We start from the raw sequence: 21,326 nt of genomic DNA, 5'->3' as shown, positions 1-21,326 counted from the left end.
CAAGCTACTACTTTTACGATATTTCGAGAAAAACATTAGATGAAGTTCGAAGCTATCATTTTTGTTCGCAAAATTTGTGCCTTTACGGTGACTATAGTTCAAACAAATACAAGGGATTCAAGAATTATAAGAGAAATTTCGCAAACTAGGCGGAACTTTCTGAAATGAAGATCCACTGAACGCTCAGTTTCTCAAAGATGTCTTCATTATTTTCTTAATGACTTGAAAAGTCAAAGCAGCTCCCGGGCCGAGGAAGTTGGATTAAATTAGGTAAGATAAGCAGTAACTAACGTTTACAAATTAGAGAAGTCAAAACAACTGAATAACATAATTCTTAATTCAATTCGTTGAATTAGGCACGAATTCAACGCATTAACCTCAAAAATTATTCAAGGGAATTGCAGTAAATTTTCCATTTCTCAGCGCTGGTTACCGCTGATCTTAAATAATTTTTGCGTTTATAAGCGTAGATTTTAGTTGATTTGCGTCTCTAAGCGTATATTTTATATAATAAAACACTACTTTACAATGCGGTTTTTACTGTAGATTTCACATAATTTGGCAGTTAAAAACGTAGATAATACGTATTTTGATATTTAGAAATGTAGAATTTATTTAAAAAAAATAGCGTTTTCATGCGTAGATCTTACAAAATACTGCGTTTCTTAGCGCAGATAGTACAAATTTTTCGATTCTAAGCGTGGATGTTACAGACTCTCGCGTTTATAATAACTCATATAATTTTGGATTTTTAGGCGTTTTTCTCGATTCGTTTCAACGCTCAGACCTCCATCTGTTAGACTCCTACTACCGAAATCCTGCATATCTATCTCCTGATCTACCACCGTTCCACAGTACCTTAGTTTTCTTAAGAAATGCTTTTATATAAACCGGATTCTTGCATCACTTTCACGTTTCTGAGCGAAGATTTTACATACCTTTGAATTTTCTATGAGTAGTGTTTAAATAATTTTGCATTTCCAAGCATAGATCTTTTTTTAGTTTCTAAGCGCAGTTGTTTTGCATAATTTTTGTTTTTGATCTTAGGTCTTATAACATTTTGAAGAAGATCCTACATATTTTTGGTGGTTCTAAGCGTTCACCTTAGATAATTTTGGTGTTTCTAAGCGTAGATCTTAATCTTGCATAGTTTTGGCGTTCACATGTCAGCCTGACTGTTCTAAAATGTCATATCTGTGCACTACGAATTGATTAGGAAGTTAATTCTGCCTTGGATTTCTGGGATCTTTTCCGTTTGTACTCCCCCCCCCCCCCCCCCGCTTACTGGGTACATATTATTTGCAACCCCAAGATTCACATGCGGTATTTTTATATGGTGATTTATAATGGCACGTATTCTATAACGGGGGTGCATATCGTACTGGGGGGCACAAACGGAAAAGATCCGATTTCGGTCTCGGTCAGAAGTCATTTTGGGCTGGGGTAGTCAGATCTTATGCCATTTTTGATTGACGCATCCAGTCCCGAAAACGCCAAAAATCCCAAGCCTTCCTGTCTATTGAGCTCTGATCAAAAGACAGCTTTAGTTGGAGTGATTTAACTATGGAGTACTGAGATCACAAGTCATTTTTGATTGAGGTGGTATAATTAGGTCTTCATTTTGGTTTTGAGTGGTGTGATCAGATCAGAAATCCAGTTCAGTCTGGAGCGGTCTGATAAGAAGCCATTTTTGTCCCGAATGTTTACATCTGAAGTCACTTTTTATTCTGAGTGTTCAGATCAGAAGTCATTTATATTTTAAGTGGTCAGATCAGAGGTCATTTTCGTGTCTCAGTGGTCAGATCAGAAGCAATTTCTGTTTGAGGTGGTTTGATCAGGAGACATTACAATCTTCAGTGTCCTTAGCCTCAACAAGTGCAGCAGACAAAGAGGATTGTGAAATATTTGTAGACCAAAAAGGAGAAGGCAAAAATTCAAATGTCTACAAACCTGAGCGTGAATTTCCGCCAGTGTATGAATACCGCAGTCGAATGTAATTGTTCACGTTTTCCCCATCCATATTGAGCCATTGGCCGTCCTAAAACAGAATTTCTTTGAAATTCTAAACTAGAACGTTAATAGAAATTTCCCTAGTCGAAGTCTCAACGCCAAAAATCAATAAAACTGGAACAATTGCTGTGAATAGTTGTGATTTTGCGCTTTTAGCGCTGAATTATGTGAAAACGATAAAAATAGAAGTTTTCCGGCTAAATAGGTAAAGCGTTTGCAAATTTTTCAGCTCAAAAACATAAAAGTAGACAAGCGCTGGGGTTTTTTTATACACTTTTTCCATGAATTTGAATTATTTATACTCCTCTGCTTAATATTAATTATGTAAAATTATTACCACTTTCACAGCGTTTCGCTGCCCGCCTTCAGTAATTTTGAAGTGAAATAACCAAAACCTCTACTTAGTAGATGGGTTGTCTGGCGTTCTTCTTTGCCATATAAAATAGTTTCATAACTATATTCAACCCATCTCTTTCATAATATCACAGAAAATGAAATTAGTTTCTTGAAGGTACATTTCAATTTAATAATTCTTGCGAGGATCTGTTTTTATATAGCATCAAAGAAGCTCCGTATTGTGCTTATATGCATAACGTTCTGAACCCTCTTATCCACACGCTTCTGAAGGGAAAACAATAATCAAACATGGAACATTATAGAGATAGAAGTTTTTCAGACTGGCATAAGTTTAAGGAGAACTTAAGGAAATTCAAAGTCAGGATTAACTATCAGCGAGTTTTCACTTAATTAGACAAATACAAATTTGACAAAAAATAGACATACCACAAAGAAAATATTTTTGTTTAACCACCACATTACCGTAAGGAATTTTTTTGAAACGTCGTATACGTGAATAACAAAAACACTGAAGGTAAACTAAACACTATTTAAGCAAAATAATGAACAACTTTAAAGCGTTGGTTCCCTTGATCAGACATACAATAACTAAAATTGAGGAACAAAAAAAAGATCGGTACGAAAACACAAAAAATCTTCATCCTCATTGTTCTAAAGGTAAATGGTGCCAAAACCATTCTACCCATTATTAATCCTCAAATATGTACTCCAACGGGTTTTTTTGTTCAGTCAATTTTAAACGATCGACATATTCAAGCTGGAGAACTGTTTGTGGTATCCTAAGCAAGCCTTTCAAGCGTAGAATTGGAAGCAAAAAACATGTTTCCCAATTTTGTCTTTTTTCGGGGAGTCATCAAAGTTTAAACTTTTTGCGAGCATATGAAATTTGACGTGATTTTGTGTTCACTTTTAGCGGTTTTTCTTTCAATTTTATATATCATTTTGCTAAATTTTTGAGCCAAATTAAATTTTCAAAACTTTTTTGCTTCACTATGAAAAAACTACATGATCTTAAAAGACAATCAGTGATAAAAAGTTTTGTCTGTCTTCAATCAAAATTGTTCGAAATCCATTTTTAACAAACATTTTTTCACAGTTGTTATTTTTTATGTCAATTACAGGCAGTCAATGTTTTTTTATCAAATATACGTTAATGATAAACCCAATTTTGTTCAGATAAGATGCAATCAACGCAAATTTTGTTTTCAGGGAATAGCTTTCGGTTTTATGGCTTAGACCCAATGTGTTTTCGCAAACTTTTAAAGAAATTTTGGGCTTTGCCTGTATTTTTACACTTTCTGTAGTACTATCACTTAGTCTCATTAAATGAATGTGTAATTGCCTTCTTAAAGAGAATTAAGGTAAACTATCTAACGCTTTGAGTTCGTACCTAATGGCTGTTGTGTTTAGGAAAAAATCGAAAACTAAAAACGATTTTAAGCTTTACTCGAACTTTAAAGTTGTTTCTCCGAAATTGTTCGGCGGTCCCTTCTTTTACAGATCCCTACAGTGTTGGTGACAGAAATTTTTATCTGAGTGTCGGTTTTATGTTTTAACTTTTACCTTTATGACTTTGATACTACAAATTCTAATAACATTTTTTTAAATATTTAGACGTTTGTTCACAGTTTAAATTCTTTTTGAAGTCTTGTCATCTTACCAGAACCTTGGCAGCTCTCATTAGCGTTTATAAATTGCCCAAATGACTGCTTATAAAATTCAGCGAAAAATTTATGGTTTTGATGACTCCGATACCATTTTCGGAGACTTTAAGTGTAAAGTTTTTTGTGATCGCTTGTTTTTGTTGTTCATTTTTGGAGTCTTAACGCTTATTCTCTTTAATGAGAGGTATCACCGGTTTCTTTTTGAGTGAAAACCAACTTTGCAGATTCTTACTGTTGAAAATTAATGGTTTCAAGGTTCTCAATCAACGAGATATTAATTACGGAAAGACTTGAAAAATTTTGGATATTTGTTAAATATTTTGGTTATTTTTTGAATTTTGTCATTTTAACTTAATAATGAACGATATATTTGTCGTTGAAAACAAGCTCAATTTGACATATAAAAAACTTTGAATGGAATGATTTTTAATGGCTGTAAATTTTTTCTCACAAATTTAAATGAATTTCCTGCCTTTTCTAGTAATTCTCGTTCTTTGGTTGTCATAAATATTAATGCAATTAATGACAGGTATCATTTTTTGTATTGAAACATAATGCAAATCATTCAATACCATCAAAAGACAGTTAATGGATTTTACTCGTTTGGATTCACTTCCTTTCCAAAAACAATCAATAGTTTTTCAAATTTGTCTTTTTTCCTTTTGTCTAACTATAACTGAGTCTCATCAATGAGAGCTACCGTCCAATTTCTGGGAATTTAATTATTAATCTCTCTGTTACTTTTATTTTTGACCTATTTTTGATGACTTGGCCACTATGCGTTTTCACAAAAGTTGTAAATGGTCTATGTGTATTCTTCTATTAATTGTCTTCTAACAAATTAACAAATCTACGGTAAAAATCCTGTAAACATTAGGGCCCTTGAATCTTCCTGTTATGTATTTTGAAATGAAATAAAAAGAACTGAAACAACAACACTTAATATGCAGTTGATCGCTACGATTTTAAAGGCTTCAATAATTTGTTATTTTGTAGTCCTGTACCATGACTTAATCTCACCAAAAATAGCTACAGTTTTTTTGCTAAAGAGTTATTTGCAATTCTTTGCAGAGTTTGCTAATTTAAGAGCGACTGTTTTTATAATTTTTCAAAATATCTGGATTCAGAAAAGTTAATGGATTTTTCAAATTTTCACCGTTTTGTGTTTTTCAACTGACATATTCGAGCTGGAGAATTGGTTGTGGTATCTTAAGATTGCCTTCAAGCGTAGAATTAGAAAAAAGAAGATTTTTTCCCATTTTTGTCAGGATATCGGAGTTATCACGTTTAAACTTTTTGTGAACATATGAAAATTGACCTAATTTTCTGGTCATTTATAGCGTTTATTGTTCAATTTATTAAAATCGTTTGGACAAATATTTGGTAACCAAATAATTTTTCAAAACCTTTTTCCTTCAAAATTGAGAAATCACTAGGTCTTAAAAGAGCGTCAATGTTAAAAAGTTTTGTCTGTTTTCAGTCAAAACTATTCAAAATCCATATTTAACAATTAAAAAATTTTCACAATATTTATTTTTTAAATCAGATACAGGCAATCATTGTTTTTATCAAATGTATGGTAATGCAAAACCAGTTTTTTTTCGAGAAAAGATGCAGTGAACGCAAACTTTGTTTTCAGGGAACAGCTTACAGTTTTATGGCTTCGACCGAATATGTTTTCGTAATATTTTATTGGAATTTTGGGCTTTGCCTCCATGTTTGCATTTTCTGTAGTACTATGGCATAGTCATTAATTGAAATTTTAATTATCTTTTTAAAAAGGTTTAAGTGAAACTAAATAAAGCTTTGAGTTGGTACCTGTTGTGACCAGCGAAAAAAAATCGATACTGAATTTTACTCCAATTTCGAAGTCATTTCTTCAAACGTGTTTGTTGGTCTCATCATTTACAATGTTTGCTGACAGTTTTTGGTGACAGAAATAGTTATCTGAGTGGCGGTTTTATTCTTTAACTTTTACCTTTCTGACTTTGATACTACAAATTCTCATTAAATTTTCTTTGATTTTTGGACGTTTGTTCACAATTTTTATTCTTTTTGAAATCCTGTCGCTTTACCAGAACGTTGACAGGTCCCAATGGCGTTTAGAAACCACCCAATTGAACGTTTAAAAAATATTCAGCGAGTAAATTATCTCGAGTACTATCTTGAGACTCATTTATATTGAAATTTTTCGTTTTTGCTTGTTTTATTTCTTACTCTGATTACCGAAAGGTCTAAGCGGCTTCTTTCAGCGTTAAAAACCATTTATTTAACGCTTACTGCTGAAAATTAAAGGTTTCAATCACTCTGACTCAATGAGATATAATTTACAAAGAAATTTTGAAAATTTGTTCATTAATTTGGAGTTTGTCATATTAACTTATTATTGAAAGATCCTTTTGTTGTTGAAAATCAGATCAATTGGACATATATAAAAAATTGTACTGAGTCGTATCATTTTTAATGGCTTCCACAGTTTTCTCACCAATTTAATTGAATATCTGCTTTTTGCCGGTATTTTACGTTTTTTTGTGGTAATAGGTATTTTTCTATTTAAAGACAAGTTTGATTTGCTTTACATTGAACCATAACTGAAATCCTTCAATGCCATCAAAAGACAGCTAATGGTTTTTAATGGTTTGGATTCACTTCCTTTTCAAAAACAATCATTAAGTTTTTGAAATGTGTATTTTTTCCTTTTGTCTAACTGTAACCATGTCTCATCAATGAGAGTTGCCGTCCAATTTCTGGGAATTTAAATATGATTCTCTATGTTTCTTTTATTTTTTATTTCTGATGACTTGGCACTATGCGCTTTCACAAAATTTCTGAATGGTCTATATGTATTTTCTATTAATTTTCTTCTAACATATCAACAATTCTACTGCAAAAAAACTGTAGAAATAGAGCCATTGAATCTTCCTGTTATGTATTTATTGAAAGGAAAGGAAAATTAACTGAAATAATAATACTTAATATTCAGTTAATAGCTAAGATTTTAAAGGCTTCAATAATTTGTGTTTTCGTAAATTGTTTATTTGTATTTTTGTATCTGTTGTTATTTCGTAGTCTGTACCAGGACTCATTCTCACCAAAAATTTGTGCCTTTAATTTGCTAAGGGGTTGCTATGTTATATGCACTTCTATCCAGAGTTTGTTAGTTTAAGGCTGATTGTTTTTATGACTTTTTAAAGTATTTGGTTTAAGAAAATTCAATGAATTTTGAACTTTGATCATTATGTGTTTTTGCCAATTTGTGATTTAGTCCTATTGACATGTCGCATCTAATTTTTACGGACGATCGATTTTACTTACCTGAGTAGTAATTGATGGTATTTGTTTTATATTTTAACTTCTTTTAAAAATTAATTATTGAAATTTCGCCGAAAAAATTGGTTTTTGCTTTTGTTTAATTAGTTGTTTGTTTTTTCTTGTTGTCTTATTACTGTTGTGTCTCGACAATTTTCAACATTTTTTCAATTGGTAGACAATTGAGTAAGAATGTGGATGACAAAGGTCGGAACATTATGAGCGAACGCTCGTTACGGACCCCCCTTGTTGTACTTAAATGCGGTTCACCTAATTAAAATTAAAATCATTAGAAAAAATAAAAAAGAGAGTAAAAATATTTCTGTTTAGAAAACACATTATTGAGAAAAACAATAAATCTAGCTAAATTGGACATTTGGTCAGGTTTTTAAATTGTTTCAGGTATAAAGATCATGGATTCAAATTGAAAGCTTTGAGCATTTTATTCTTTGAATCATTTAAAAGCTCTTCCAATCTATCACTCATTCTGCTTAGCAGAATAATTGTAAGGAGATAATAGACCCACTAACGTCGGAGGAAGTGCATGAGCTTTTGGCGAGGCAAACAATTTAGAATGGGGCATAGTGCTAGTGAAACTTTTATGTAGCAAAAAGTTCTGACTAGGGGATCGTGATTTATTACAAAAAGGAGATTTGAAAAACATAATGAAAAATGGTTCTTCATGATAACAACTATATAAAAATCCTTCAATACATAAATCGGTACTAACAAAAGAACTTAAACTGAACGACATCAAAATATTTACATTTCTTAGAATTCGAAATTTTGTGGCAACCAGTGAAGTAACCTTCAAGCGTTCTTTCTCCTTCTTAATTTTCCCACCTATCCAAAGTCACCTCGAAACGGAGTCAGTTTTTGTTAGTTCCGAAACGGAGTCAGCTTTTTCAATATGGATTGTTCCAGGTGAAAACGAAATAGCCGAAAACCGAAGAAATCATTGTTGAAAACCATCGTCAACTAAATAATTGAGAAATAAAACTAATTTCAGATTGCAAAAGCAGTCTGATTTGACATAGAGAAATGGAGTAGAATGAAGAGGTGGAGATTAATGGATCAATGTATATGAAATTTTAACCTGAAACCCAAACAATTTCTGAAGCCACTTTTGCTTGGTAAAAGAAATAGTTGCAGAATTGAAATGGCTACGGTTGATTTGTAGATCCGCAACGGTCACAGCATAGACAAAAGGTGTCTTCAATATTTTTCAATGGATGGGAACCCCAAATCAAAGCAAAAATCTGTATTATTTTGTATTATTTCTGTAAAACAAGCAAAATTTTCTAGAATTAGAGACATAATATGTGATGGAAAAGGCAAATCTCGTAAGTTAGATAACTCTGTACCAATAAGATCTTTTGCGTTACTGCGTCGATATTTCAGGAACGGCAGAAGTTAAGCTGCAACCCTTTTTTATTAAGAAATGAAGAAACAACAGATCCTTGAAACGTGTTTTGCTCGACTCGTGAAATTATCATAGTTGACATGGTTTGCCTAGCTCCAAAAAAGTCATTGCTCAACTCTAACTAGGAAGTTCGAATATTTGTTTGATTTTTTTCATGTTTCAAGAATGAAAAAATAATGTCAAGAATCAAATGGAAACGTAGATAGATGCAGGAAGATTTCCAGATGGTGAATCAATTCTTTGCATTAAAAACTTCAATTAGGCGCTGATCAACAGCTTAAAAATTTAGAGATCAATTGGTTAGTCATTTATTATGGCAAATTGAAGAAATTGATGATGCCCTAAACAATAGCAGAAATAGTTTTAGCCACAACACCTTCAAGCACTAAAATTGTCAGACTCAGTAGTGACTTCTAACTTAATAATGCAATGCTTTCGACAAAAGCGCAAAACAAAAAAAAATGTTTACTTCATGAGTTTTTGTTTGGCTTTCTCTGAAGCGGTGATTATCAAACTGGGCTCAAAAATTTTCTTCAAAGGCCAAAACTATTTTGGACTGCTAAGTTTAGCCATAGTACCTAGTTAAGACTAACAATAACACTGCCGCTAAAATATAATCAATAAACATTTTTTTGTTTCATAATTGATTAGTTGACCGATTATTTTTTAAAAATCTTTCATAGACTACGTTATACGATTGAAATCATTAAAACATGTTTTATTAGATCTTACACGATAAAAATTCTGCCCAACGTGAACTTTTATCGTGTGAGATCTGATAAGATACTTATAGATCTTATAAGATAACAATTCAGCAAAATTGAATTTTTATCTTATAAGATCTGATAATAAGTATCTTATCAGCTCTTGCGCGATTGAACTTCACGTAGTGTGGAATTTTTATCGTGTAAGACGGGATAAGATCTTACACGATAAAGATTCTCGATCAGCATCTTATCAGATCTCACACGATAAAAATTCCAGAATCACTTGTGTTGCGCTTTTTTATGTCGAAAAAGTGGCACTTCTTAAAAAAAATTGTTCTTGCCTTTGATTTTTCCTCGCTTTCTTATCGACTGGGTATCAAAACAATGAAATTTGTGGGTTAATTCATTTAATTTTTTTGCAAAGAGACAGATGAACACAAGCGGGTCAACTGGCCAAGATGCTCTCTCTCAGTCAAAATCTAAAATTAATCTGTAATGGTTATGTAAATTTAAGGGCAGGGTTTGTAGTTGTCTAGTGGAAAAAATTTAATTTAATAATATTTACCGTGATTCTATCTGAGAGGCCAACCCAGAATGTCTTCCTTATTTTCTTCACCAAGTATCTGATGTGATCAAGAGTGTTGTTCATGTGAGAGAGAAGCTTTCCTCCCATATTCTGACACGCCGTCTAAAAATGCCCAACGCACACTTTTTAGTGCTAAAAAGATGCAACAAAATTGGTTTTTCAGTGGCATGCTTTTTCAAATTTGCCATGAACTTGCATGTCAATTTGCAGGACACGTCACTTTAAATTTTACCTACTGCGATTGTCTTCCCAAAAATATATTGCTGTAAATCATAATTTAAAACCATTGATTTAACCATTAGCTGCCAAATATGTATCGGAAAATTCATTATTATTAGAGAGAAACAATATTTATGCTTAATGATTTCCAAGCTTGAGGTGGCACACGGGAGTGACATCTGATCAGACCGTTACAGATCAAAGGAATCTCTGATCAGACAATCTCAGACCGATTTAACCCCCGATCAGACTGATGTGCGCTCAAAACATTCTGTATGCTCGAACTGAGCTCGAAAATTGATCCATCAACATCTTTAAACTGCGAAAGCCAGATATTTTTAAGACCATTGTCCACATTTTTGTGCGCTCAAAATTACCTCTGATCAGACAATCGTGTGTTGGAAAGTCACGCCTGATCAGATTGGTATGCGCTCGAACCCAACCATGATCAGACTGAAATGCGCTTAAAATTTTCTCTGATCAGAGCAGAGTTCGCTCGAAATTGCCTCTGATCAGGATTAAGTGCGTTAGAAATTGGCTTCAATGAGATTCAAGTGAGCTCAAAATAGTCTGACCAGAGATCAGCTTTAGATGTGAACAGATTTCGTAATATCGCTATAAAATTTTCCTTTCATTGAAATTTGATGTTTGCACTAATATATTCAACAAATGTAAAACCATTCCTGAGAGTATTGGCAATGAAAAAAAACAATATAATGAAACAAAAAATCATTTGAAATGCCAATGGCACACCTTCCTGATTCAATAGATGTGAGCTTAGACAGTTTTCTATATACAAAAACCGTCTTGATCTGCAGTTATTCAAAACTGCTTGTTAAGGGGACCAGCAATTGCTATCAGCTGGACCATTTGGTGCTAATCAACGCCATTAGACTCTATATGATTTTCTGAGCAATACGCTGCTTTATTCGTGGCCCTTAAATATCCCATTAAACAATACAAAAAAAATTGAAGAGAAAAAATTGCGCTCGAACTGCTTCCTGATCAGACCAACTGTGATTTGACATATATACACTTGAATGCGCCTCTGGTCAGAACATCCCATAGGGGAGTAACCTCTGATCAGACCAAAATGAGATCATTGTTCGGACTCTTTGCGGTCATAGCAGTTCCCAAACCCCGGTATTTTAGAATAGAAACACACCGTGTTTTTTAATGCAAATTTCCGCTGTATGAAATTCTGATCATAAAAAGAGCCATTTTGCTCAACAAAGACTCAACGAAGGCAGAAATGTTTTGGAGGCTCAAGTTGGAATAAAAAAGATCTACTATATACTGTTTTTAATAACTTAGTTTTGGTTTTCCTACTTATTTTTAAACTAACCAAACAGAAAGCAAAATACTATGAAATAACATGTGAAGCCAGAGCTCCAATCAAAGTAAAGTAATTACTAGTCCAGAAAAACCATCAGAACGGAAGAAATTTTATCAAAACGTATGTTTGTTTTCAAATGTACTAGAGCTTCGTAAATCTTGTTTTTTTGTGTTATCGGTTGTATGAGTACGAAAAGTTACAAATGTTCTGTCTTGGATAAGCTTGAAGTTTTTTTTTTGAAAATAGATTTATATCATAGTTCAGCAGGTAATAAGGAGTATCCACTTTTTTAAAAATATTTTAAAATAGATAATCTAAACCACTAATATAGATACTCAATTTTAAATCTATCTAAAATTGATATGCTTAAACCTAGAATTTAATCTCACTAAAAAGTATTTTCTTAAACTAATCGTTCACAATGAAAACTGGCTTTAACCGGTGCGTAAAAATGGTAAATGCCGTTAAACCAAAAATTTCGTTAAACCAAAACTAGGTGATGTTGATCTATACGGTGCTGCATTTGTTCGTTTTTCTTTCATTCAGAAATTACATTAATTTTTTGTTGTAATTCGTGGAGAAGTTTTCAAGTTGCTGAGAAAGAATTATTTTCAAAGATTTTTTTTAACTAAAACGCCTAAGAAGATGATGTTGTAATTGAGCTGTCTGGTACAAGCATTTTATTTTAACAGATAATTTTCGCATTCTGAGTTTCCATAATTCAGCAAAACTTTTTGATGTAAAAACGTTATGCTTTTCTTGACACTTCTGCTCAAATTTAGAACTCAAATTTTCTTTAGAACTCAAATTTTCTGTAGGACAAAAAGTAAGTTAGGAGTCTTTATGTTACGAGTCCGCAATCAAATTTAGACTCTTATAATGGTACAGTTTTTAAATAATTTTCATAACACATTTAATTTGGTCGTGTGAAGTAAAAACATTTAATACTAAATCATTGGGTACAATTGAACATTGACACAAAAATTTTTTTTACTCATAATCCGAAGTACAAATATTTGTACAAAACTGTGGGCGTACGACTTGACAAAGCAATAATGATTCAAAGTAACGGAATTATGACAAAAATAAGGCGAAAACAAGTATTTTTTTGTTTTTAACGTTATGAAGGCCTCCTTCGCCGATATTAACAAATTTTCATCTTTGCCCTCTCTGGCAGAAAGCATTTCAAAATACTCTATGCCCACATGGTAACCTTCCAGATGATTGTTTCAATCAAATTTTAAAGAAAATTAGATTGATTGTGTTCAACATACTTTGAAACGATTTATTGAGTTATAATTAAAATGTTTATGAAAGAAGTTGCGGGACAAAGTTGTATCCGAGACTGTGTAACCAGAAACACTTTTAACAAGAAACACTTTTTAAAAGACAGTTTTGATTTGGTTTTCTTGAATGATGGAATTTAATCTCTTAACATATGGCAGATATTTTAGTGTTAAAAATTAGTTTCAAGACGACTGTGTCAGTGAAACTAAACTGAGATCTTGAAGCTAAAAAAGTATTTAATTGTTTCGTTTTCTTAAGATAATTTCCTCAGAGAACTACAAAGTAAATCAAATATTATTTCGTAGGTTTTAGGTAACAAATTGCTGTTTGAAAAAAGAATATCGGAACGAAAACGTACCTCTTTTGTTGCAATAAAAAAGCAATATTGACACATGCAAAAACTAATTTTCGGTTCCGTGTTGTATCAAAAGCAAAAAGGTGGCTCGGTAATGTGCGTTCGCACATAAAGCTCCGACCACCCCCCCCCCCCGTTTATCCACAAGTTTGGCATAATTGTCTACCAAATCAGGAAGAGATAGAAAACTTTCAAAAAATCTCGCATATTGATGAAAATAATTGGTGTATGAATAAAAAAAATTAACTGCAACTCAAATCGCTTAGTATAGTAAAAAGGGGCACCTTAGTGGGCCGATGATTCTCTCCATTATTTAAACTAAAAGGGAAGGCAAACAGAAAAAAATGAAATAAATGAACTTCGTCGATTGTAAATAATCGAACATTTACTTCCAAAACTCAATGTCTACGTTTTTGAAAAAAATACATAATGACAATATCAAATTAGTGTCAATTGAAACCAGACCTATACAAGCTAGTTTGTTTTTCACTAAAGCCGAAAAAACCGAAAAAACTTGAGACCAGTACTTGATGAGACTCGGTAACAAGTGGGCAAAGAGAAGGACAGTTAAAAAACGTTTGTATTTTAAGGACAGTTAAAAAACGTTTGTATTTTTATGAAAACCAATAATTTAAAAAAATGAGAACCATTTGTTATCAAAAGAAATAATTAAATAGGTTTCTGTTCATTCATTACGCACAATGAATACTTTGAGACCTGCCATTATCCAGAAAAGGAAGTATTTCTACAAAAATAAACGACAAGATCAAACGAATAAAAATCCATTAAATTTTGCAATAAAACGGCGTCGAAGCCGTTAAGACCAAAACATATGCCATGAAAAATAAAACATAATCAATTGCACTTTCTTGAAAGGCCACTAATGTGATATGTGAACTCCGAATAATCAGACAACTTAACGAAAAACAGGACGGAAAAGTTAAAGAATACATTTGTATTTTTGCAAAATTAATTAAATTTAATGACATGAAATCATTACCTAGCATTCTCAAAAAAACCATTGAGATCTGTCATTATTCAGAATTTGTCCAATTTGTCCTTCATCTACAAAACGAACGATAAATAGACAAATATCTAATTTTAAACAAATATACTACAAAAAACCCTATTCGAAGCCGTTAAAACAATGAGCAATGCCCTAGAAACATTAACGAGATTAGGTAACGAGTAGTCAAAAAACAGCTAATTGTAATTATATAAAACAATATATATATATTCTTTAAAAAATTGATTCCAGAGTCATGAATACTTAATGAGCTATCAAATGATATGGGTTTTTTCTCTTTCAAAGGAAACCGCTAAAACCTGCACTTATACAGAAGTTATTATTTGCTAAAAAAACGACAAACAAAGACAATAATCAAAAGTTGAATTATGCTTCTCCGAGAAACAGGTATTGAGGCCGTTCAAAAAAAATAAATGCACACAGAATTTTGATTTTGTTAAACTATTCCTTTTTCAACGGCAATTTGATATGCAACTATTATTTATTGAGATTAGGAAACATGTAGACACAAATGAACAACAAATTGCAATTTTACAAATTACATCTATATATATATATATATATATATATATATATATATATATATATATATATATATATTTCTAAAAGACATTTGAAATCAAAAGCATGAAAACTTTAGCTTACAACTGAAATCAGGTTAGAGGTGGTTTTTTCATTTATCAATGTGATGCCGCAAAGTGCTAAAACAGTCCAGAACTTTCAAACGACTAGAGAAGAACGACAAATAGCGACTTGAAAAAAAAATAAATAAATTTGCCAGAAGACGGTGTCGGAGCACAAAAAACTATAACCCATTCACATTAAATCTGATATGTCCTGTTGTATATTTTTTTGAATGTCAATTTTGAGATAAATGGACTGGCAATATGGTGACAAGATGAGAAAAAAATCTCAATAATTGAAAAAGAGACCAAAAAATGATTTTTTTCTGAACACTCCTCGTATCGCAGCGGAAAAAGCATTACTTAAAACGTTAAACCCCATTAAATATCAAAATTTTTATTCATTAGAACTAAAGTTCATCTTGTGTTTAGTGACCTTAAGACACAATTTGGCCAAAAAGAGTAAATTTGGACAAAAAAAGTGCAAAACTCAACAATTCACTGTTTGTTTTTAATATGTATTTTTAACAGTGAAAACTGCCAAAGGTTTTCGACTAAATGGGTAAATTGGTTATCGTTTGAATTTTCCTTCTCTGTAGAAAACGTAAAAAAGCAAAAAATGCAAAAAATATTTTTTAAAGAACAGATCGACTGATTACAGTCCGAACTTTTTTGCGTTTTAAGAAACAACGGTTAGGCAAAAAGTAGCTTGCTAATTCCGTTCACCTGTTAGAAGCACGCAATTTTTCCGGGTATTATGGATAGGGATAAATTATCAAAAAATGTCAACTTATCAAAATTGAATGATGCATTTTGCATAATTATCGAGTTAAATTATGAAAAAACCGGCACAATCTTAATTCAAGAACACTCTCAAAAAAACCAAAAGTGAACTAAATATCTTTGGAGTTAATGAAGACTGTTTTTTCAGTTTTAAGGAATCACACTCCGGTAAATGTAACGACAGTGAACTAAGGAAGCATAATTTGTGCCATTTTTGATGAGAAAAGGTTGAATTTTGGAAAAATTTAGCAAAACTTTTACTCAAAAAATGGATCAATCAGTTAAACAACACTCTGCTGTTTTTAGTGATAAAACCTCCAACGCTGTTAATACCAATTTTAATATATTTTCAGCAAAGCATAATTTGTGCCATTTTTGATGAGAAAAGGTTGAATTTTGGAAAAATTTAGCAAAACTTTTACCCAAAAAATGGATCAATCAGTTAAACAACACTCTACTGTTTTTTAGTGATAAAACCTCCAACGCTGTTTTTACCAATTTTCACATATTTTCAGCAAAGTTGTCAAAAATTGCAAAAAAAGTACGGAAAATGTGAACAATAGGAATGATTATCAGTTGATTGTTCACAAAAGTTTAAACCTCAATAACACTGCAGAAAAAAGCAAAGCAAAAACACCTTTTAAGTTCTATATTGTACGCTGGACGGGCTTCCTTTTGATATCACTCACAACTCTCTACGATGAATATATCGATTGGTCAAAACGGACTAAAAAACCCGTTTGAGTATAGTTACTTCAACACTGAAGTAGGTCGGAGCAAAAAGAATTCAGACAACCAACTCAAATACCTAAGAGCTGCAGTACAAGGCTAAAGTTACAGGAGTTTGATTTAGTCATTTTATTTAGAGGATATTAAAAATTTTCAACTTTGAACTTTAATTTTTCTAAAAACCATACTTTCTGTAATTTTTGAAAATCATGGAAAGAATATTTCCAATTTTTTGAAAAAACCGCTGTAACCTGATGATGGTTCGTTCAAATGAAAAACATAGCAATACATTTAAGACAAATATTTGGGGAAAAAATCGTGTAGATATTTGGATTCGCTACTTTTTTGAAAAACAGTACTAAATACTGGTGTCAAAATCCAATTTCTCCCAACAGTCCAAAAGGCTGAAAATAGTTTTATTCGTTTTTTTGCTAGTTAGTGCGCTTGAACATGTTTTTAGCAGCCTGATGTTATGTTTCGATTACTAAGAGTTTCCGGACTAGACCTTAGTTTAAAAATGTTTGAGGAAATTCGACTGATAGTTGTTCCGACCTACTTTAGTGGGGTAGGAACCATATACTCTGCTGGATTTTTCTCTGTGTTCATTCACATTTCGCCGATTGACATATGCACTGTACAGGATTGTGAGTGGTAACGTACGAAAACTTGTCAAGCGTAGAATTTCAAAAAAAAATTCGTTGGAAATTCGTTTTTTCCAAGGAGTTACGAAGGTTTACCGATTAGTGAACGTTAGCTTAACTTCGGCTGTTTTTTTTTACTATTTTTCGTAGTTTTTGCTTAGATTTTGAAAAAAATGGAAATTCATTTTCGTCAAGGAGCTACGAAGGTTTACAGATTAGTGAAAGTTAGCCTAACTTCGGCTGTTTTTTTACTATTATTCGTAATTTTTGCTTATAATTTTTTTGCGTATTTTTGATTATTTTGTGCTAAAACATGTTTTAAAATGTTAGCAAGAGTCTGATTGGTTTTATTTTTCAAGATTGAAGTGATTTGGTGAATTGTTTGAACCAATTGGTTTAGCAAAATTTTAAGCAGACTTTTTGAAAATTCAACATTTGTTCCTTTTTTCGAAAAAATAACATCAAATATACCTATCTACCCCTTTTTATTGTTGGGCCGCCAGTGCAGACATAAAAACTGCTTACAAAATATTCACTTACACAGATATTGGCTAGTTTTTCAATAGAAAGTTCTCAGGATTGAACATTTTTGCGTTCTTTCGTTAATGAAAACCGATTTTTAAAAAAAGCATAGTTTATTTGTTGATATATTATAATCTTCGTTTGCCAAAAAACCTATTGCCCATTACCGTTCATCAAATTGGTTTTTTAAAAACCGACCATTGATGGCAATGCCAGTTTGAGTTTGATCGTTGAGTTTTGCAATGAAAAAGGATTCGGCATGTGTTTTCGGTTTGTCTTTTGAAATGCTTTTTGCATTTGTTTCATCCCAATTAAAAGAGGCAATTTGTTTCATCCCAAAATTGATCAAAATGGCAATTCCGGTTACATTTGAGTAAACTCTTTGATTTTAAAGGAGAAACAGCAATAGTTCTAGCTCAAAAACTAAATAGGATTTTAATGTGGTAATGTATGTGTTTTTGAAGCAATTTTGGCTTTTTTGTTTTTTATGTTAAATAGATACAAGGATGATTTCAAATCAAAATTCATTTATTGAAAAGTCAAAATTTATGTAGATAGGGAAGCCATTGAAAAAACTTAACAACTTCTGCAAATAGCATATGTTATTTTGGCTTCAACAACCTTTGTATGAAACTGTATGTTGAGTTTTTAGTTCTGTATGTATTGAGCGTTGCTGTGTAGTCTCTTCACTAATTTTCACTATTGACGAATATACAACTGGTTTCCAAAGTTGAAACAAATTAAAATATGCCTCATTTTTTAGATGGAAGCGCACGGTTGTAATATCTCAAGATTTTTAAAAAGCTATTTGAAGAAATTGTATTGTGAGGTTTGCGAGTTTTAAGCTCACTTCTGCGACTTTTTCGCGTAGCCTCCGCCGTTTTGTTTGCAAAAGAGAACGCATTTGTTTGCAACTGAGTTTTCACGTAGTCTTGTTGGCTTTTTTGTTTGATTAAATGATGTTTTTGCTTTTCCTTGATACTACGAGTTTTCATAAATTTTTTGTTGGTTGTTGTTGACATTTTATATTTTTCGATGTAGTCTTCTGCTGATTTGTCCTAACTTCATGTTAATGGCATATTAATGAACAGTCAGGTTTCACATTATTGTTTTCGAAATAAGACGCAATTGATTAGATAGGCTTCAACAACGTTTCCTCACAAAATTCAAATGACATTTTAATTTTTGTCTTTATTTTTTTTAAATGAACGATATTATGGATAATGAAAGGTCTCAATGATTTAAAATGAAGGTATAATTGAAGTCATTGAATGACTTCAGATGATAGCTAATTGGTTTCCCGACTTTGGATTAAATTGTTTTCGAAAAGTGTAGCGTATTTTCTGGATTTGCACTTTCTTTTTTCTGTCTTTTTCTTAATTACAGGTACCATATCACTTCTGGTGAAATTAATGTCATTGGTTCCAGTTTACCTTTCATGTTTTGCTACTTTGACTTTTTGATTAAGTTTTTTTTTGCAAAAAATTGGATAGACATTGGGTTTTAGTCGTAAGTAATGCTTATTATTTTCATTTGGATTTGTTGTTTGATTTGTCTCTTAAGCTCCTGAATAGCAGTTGTCATTGGCCCCCCAATGAGTTATTGTTTTACTTGTGTGGTTGTTAGAGCTGAAGCATTTTTTAATTAGAAAAAACAATTGTTTTCTATCAATCAATTTTTTGAAAGTTTCCTATCATTTCCTCATTTGGTGAACATATAAGTCAAAAACGTGGTTGAGATCAGTCCGAACATTATGTGCGAACGCACTTTACCGCGCGCCTTTGTTTTATTCAAAATTTTGTTATCCGACTGATATTTTTCATGGTGTTCGATTAATTTTGACATGATCTTGGAAAAATGTTGTAAAATACCTCGGTGTATTGCCCAGGTCTTGTAGTTCTTAGCTATCGGGTTTCTCTCGTACGAGAAAAGTTATCAAAACCTAATAGTCATGTTTCAATTTTTACATCAGCTTCCTAGTCCAGAGGGTCAAACAATAACGACGTAAGAAATGTTCGGTATGTTTGGTTTGGCAGGATTGGGTATGCTCGGTTTTTAAACGTATGAAATTATCGGCTAGCGTGTTTGGTTTAAACACGCAATAAATGACTGGTATGCTTGTGATAAAACGTAAAAAACCATTGTTTGGTATCTTCATGATAAACATAGTAAATTACCTGTATTTTCAATTTTGAACAGTAGGAATTTGCTGGCATGTCCGATTTTGAAATCTGAAAATATTTCAGGTATTTTTGGTCTTGAAACGTAGAAAATTATTGATAGGTTTGGTTTGAAATGTAAGACTTTCTCCATAGAAAATTTTAGATTTCGTGTTTGTAATGTGGTCAAACGTTTATTCGTAGGAAGTTCTTCGTTTTGAAATTGTTAAATGTAACAGACGTAATGAACATTGATTGGGATTCAGTTCATTAATAAAAATTAACTGAGTGTCAATGTTATCATGAGAAACAATTAAATAAGAAGTTTTCTCATGTTTTATTGTTGTCTGAAGCCAAAGTTACTTAGAGTTTCTTTCTTTAAAACCAAACACACGGACGATACCAAAGATTAAAAAAATGAAAGTTTTTGCCTTTTTTGTTTCTCTCCAGTTTAAAAAAAAATCTGGTCTAGGGTAGAAGTTTTTTAAAACACTTCGATTGAATCAGGCTGAATGAGAACCCAGTGCGAAAACCCACCTGATCACTTTCAAGATCTTGGAAGGATCCACAAAGAGGCTTGTCAAGACCTGTCAACTTACCACTGATTCCCACCAAGTTCTCTTGTCACTGTTGATTGTCCATTTGTACCACTCTAGAGGTTGATGTCCCCCAGGACATGGCAGCCCCCCATGAAATGGTCCATAACATATTTTTGTCCTATAGACCCGTTTGAACTCTGTCGATGTGTCAGTGACCTCCAATTCCACCACTTCAATTCCATCTCGTCTTTTTGTGTTGATTTTACAGAGTCCTGGGGTGTAATCGTCCTAACAATTGAACGCTACGCTTATAAACTGAAAACAAGCGGGGGCGCCTGTATAGTTTAACTAAAATCTACTAAAAAGATAGGTCTAAGAAATCCGCTGAATGCGCTGAAATGTGAGCTAAACTTATGTAAAAATTTTTAAGTTTCAGCAGGTGTCTTAAAAATTGGATGGGTGACATTTTCAGCAGGTGTCTTAGATAAATTCAGCGCATTTTCAAATCACTGAAAATTAAATGTTTAAAAGTGAAAATATCTTTAGACTCAAACGATATTTAAAAATTTACTGTTTTTTACAAAATTTATAAGGCTGTTCTTCGTCCTTAATATTAAACTTTTGTCCACTAAAGTATCTTCAAATCTTTCTCGTGGTATAGTCAGCAGAACAAAATTTAAAATGACATCCAGGTCGGACTTTAGTTTTTTTTCCGGGGATTTTCTGTAGAAACTCGAAACTTTCTAATACCTTTTTAGTTGAAAAAAAAACATTGTTGAATCAAGTGCCAATTCGATGGGAATTTTAATCCACAATTTTTCAAAATCAGTACATATGCTAGTCAACTGAGTAATTGTTAACATCTCTCCATCAAACATTTATTTTGGTTAGTAACTTCTCTGATTACGTGACAGGATTTTCAAACTACTATAATCAAAACTCGGTAACCTTTTTTGCTGTGGTACTTAAAAATTCCCTCTTGTTATGTAATAATTTACGCCTCCTGTCAAATTAAATATTTCAATAAAAAAGTGTCGTGAGAAAATAGTT

General features: G+C 32.2%; 1 protein-coding gene across 1 annotated transcript in view; it reads right to left on the bottom strand.

Moving 5' to 3' along the window:
• Positions 1 to 1,942: 1,942 nt before the first annotated feature.
• Positions 1,943 to 21,326, bottom strand: part of LOC142349101 (uncharacterized) — a 46,519-nt gene continuing 27,135 nt past the window's right edge. Inside the window, exons 3-5 of the mRNA XM_075400544.1 lie at positions 20,337 to 20,564; positions 10,036 to 10,158; positions 1,943 to 2,038 (exon numbers count right to left, since the gene is read on the bottom strand). Coding sequence (XP_075256659.1) covers positions 1,943 to 2,038; positions 10,036 to 10,158; positions 20,337 to 20,564 — 447 coding nt within the window. The remainder of the gene's footprint in view (positions 2,039 to 10,035; positions 10,159 to 20,336; positions 20,565 to 21,326) is intronic.

The sequence above is a fragment of the Convolutriloba macropyga genome, chromosome 1 (genome assembly GCF_964194025.1).
Source record: "Convolutriloba macropyga chromosome 1, txConMacr16.3, whole genome shotgun sequence".
Classification (NCBI taxonomy): Eukaryota; Metazoa; Xenacoelomorpha; order Acoela; family Convolutidae; genus Convolutriloba; species Convolutriloba macropyga.
The sequence above is the reverse complement of the archived record's forward strand: the minus strand, read 5'-3'. Positions and strand labels throughout refer to the sequence as shown.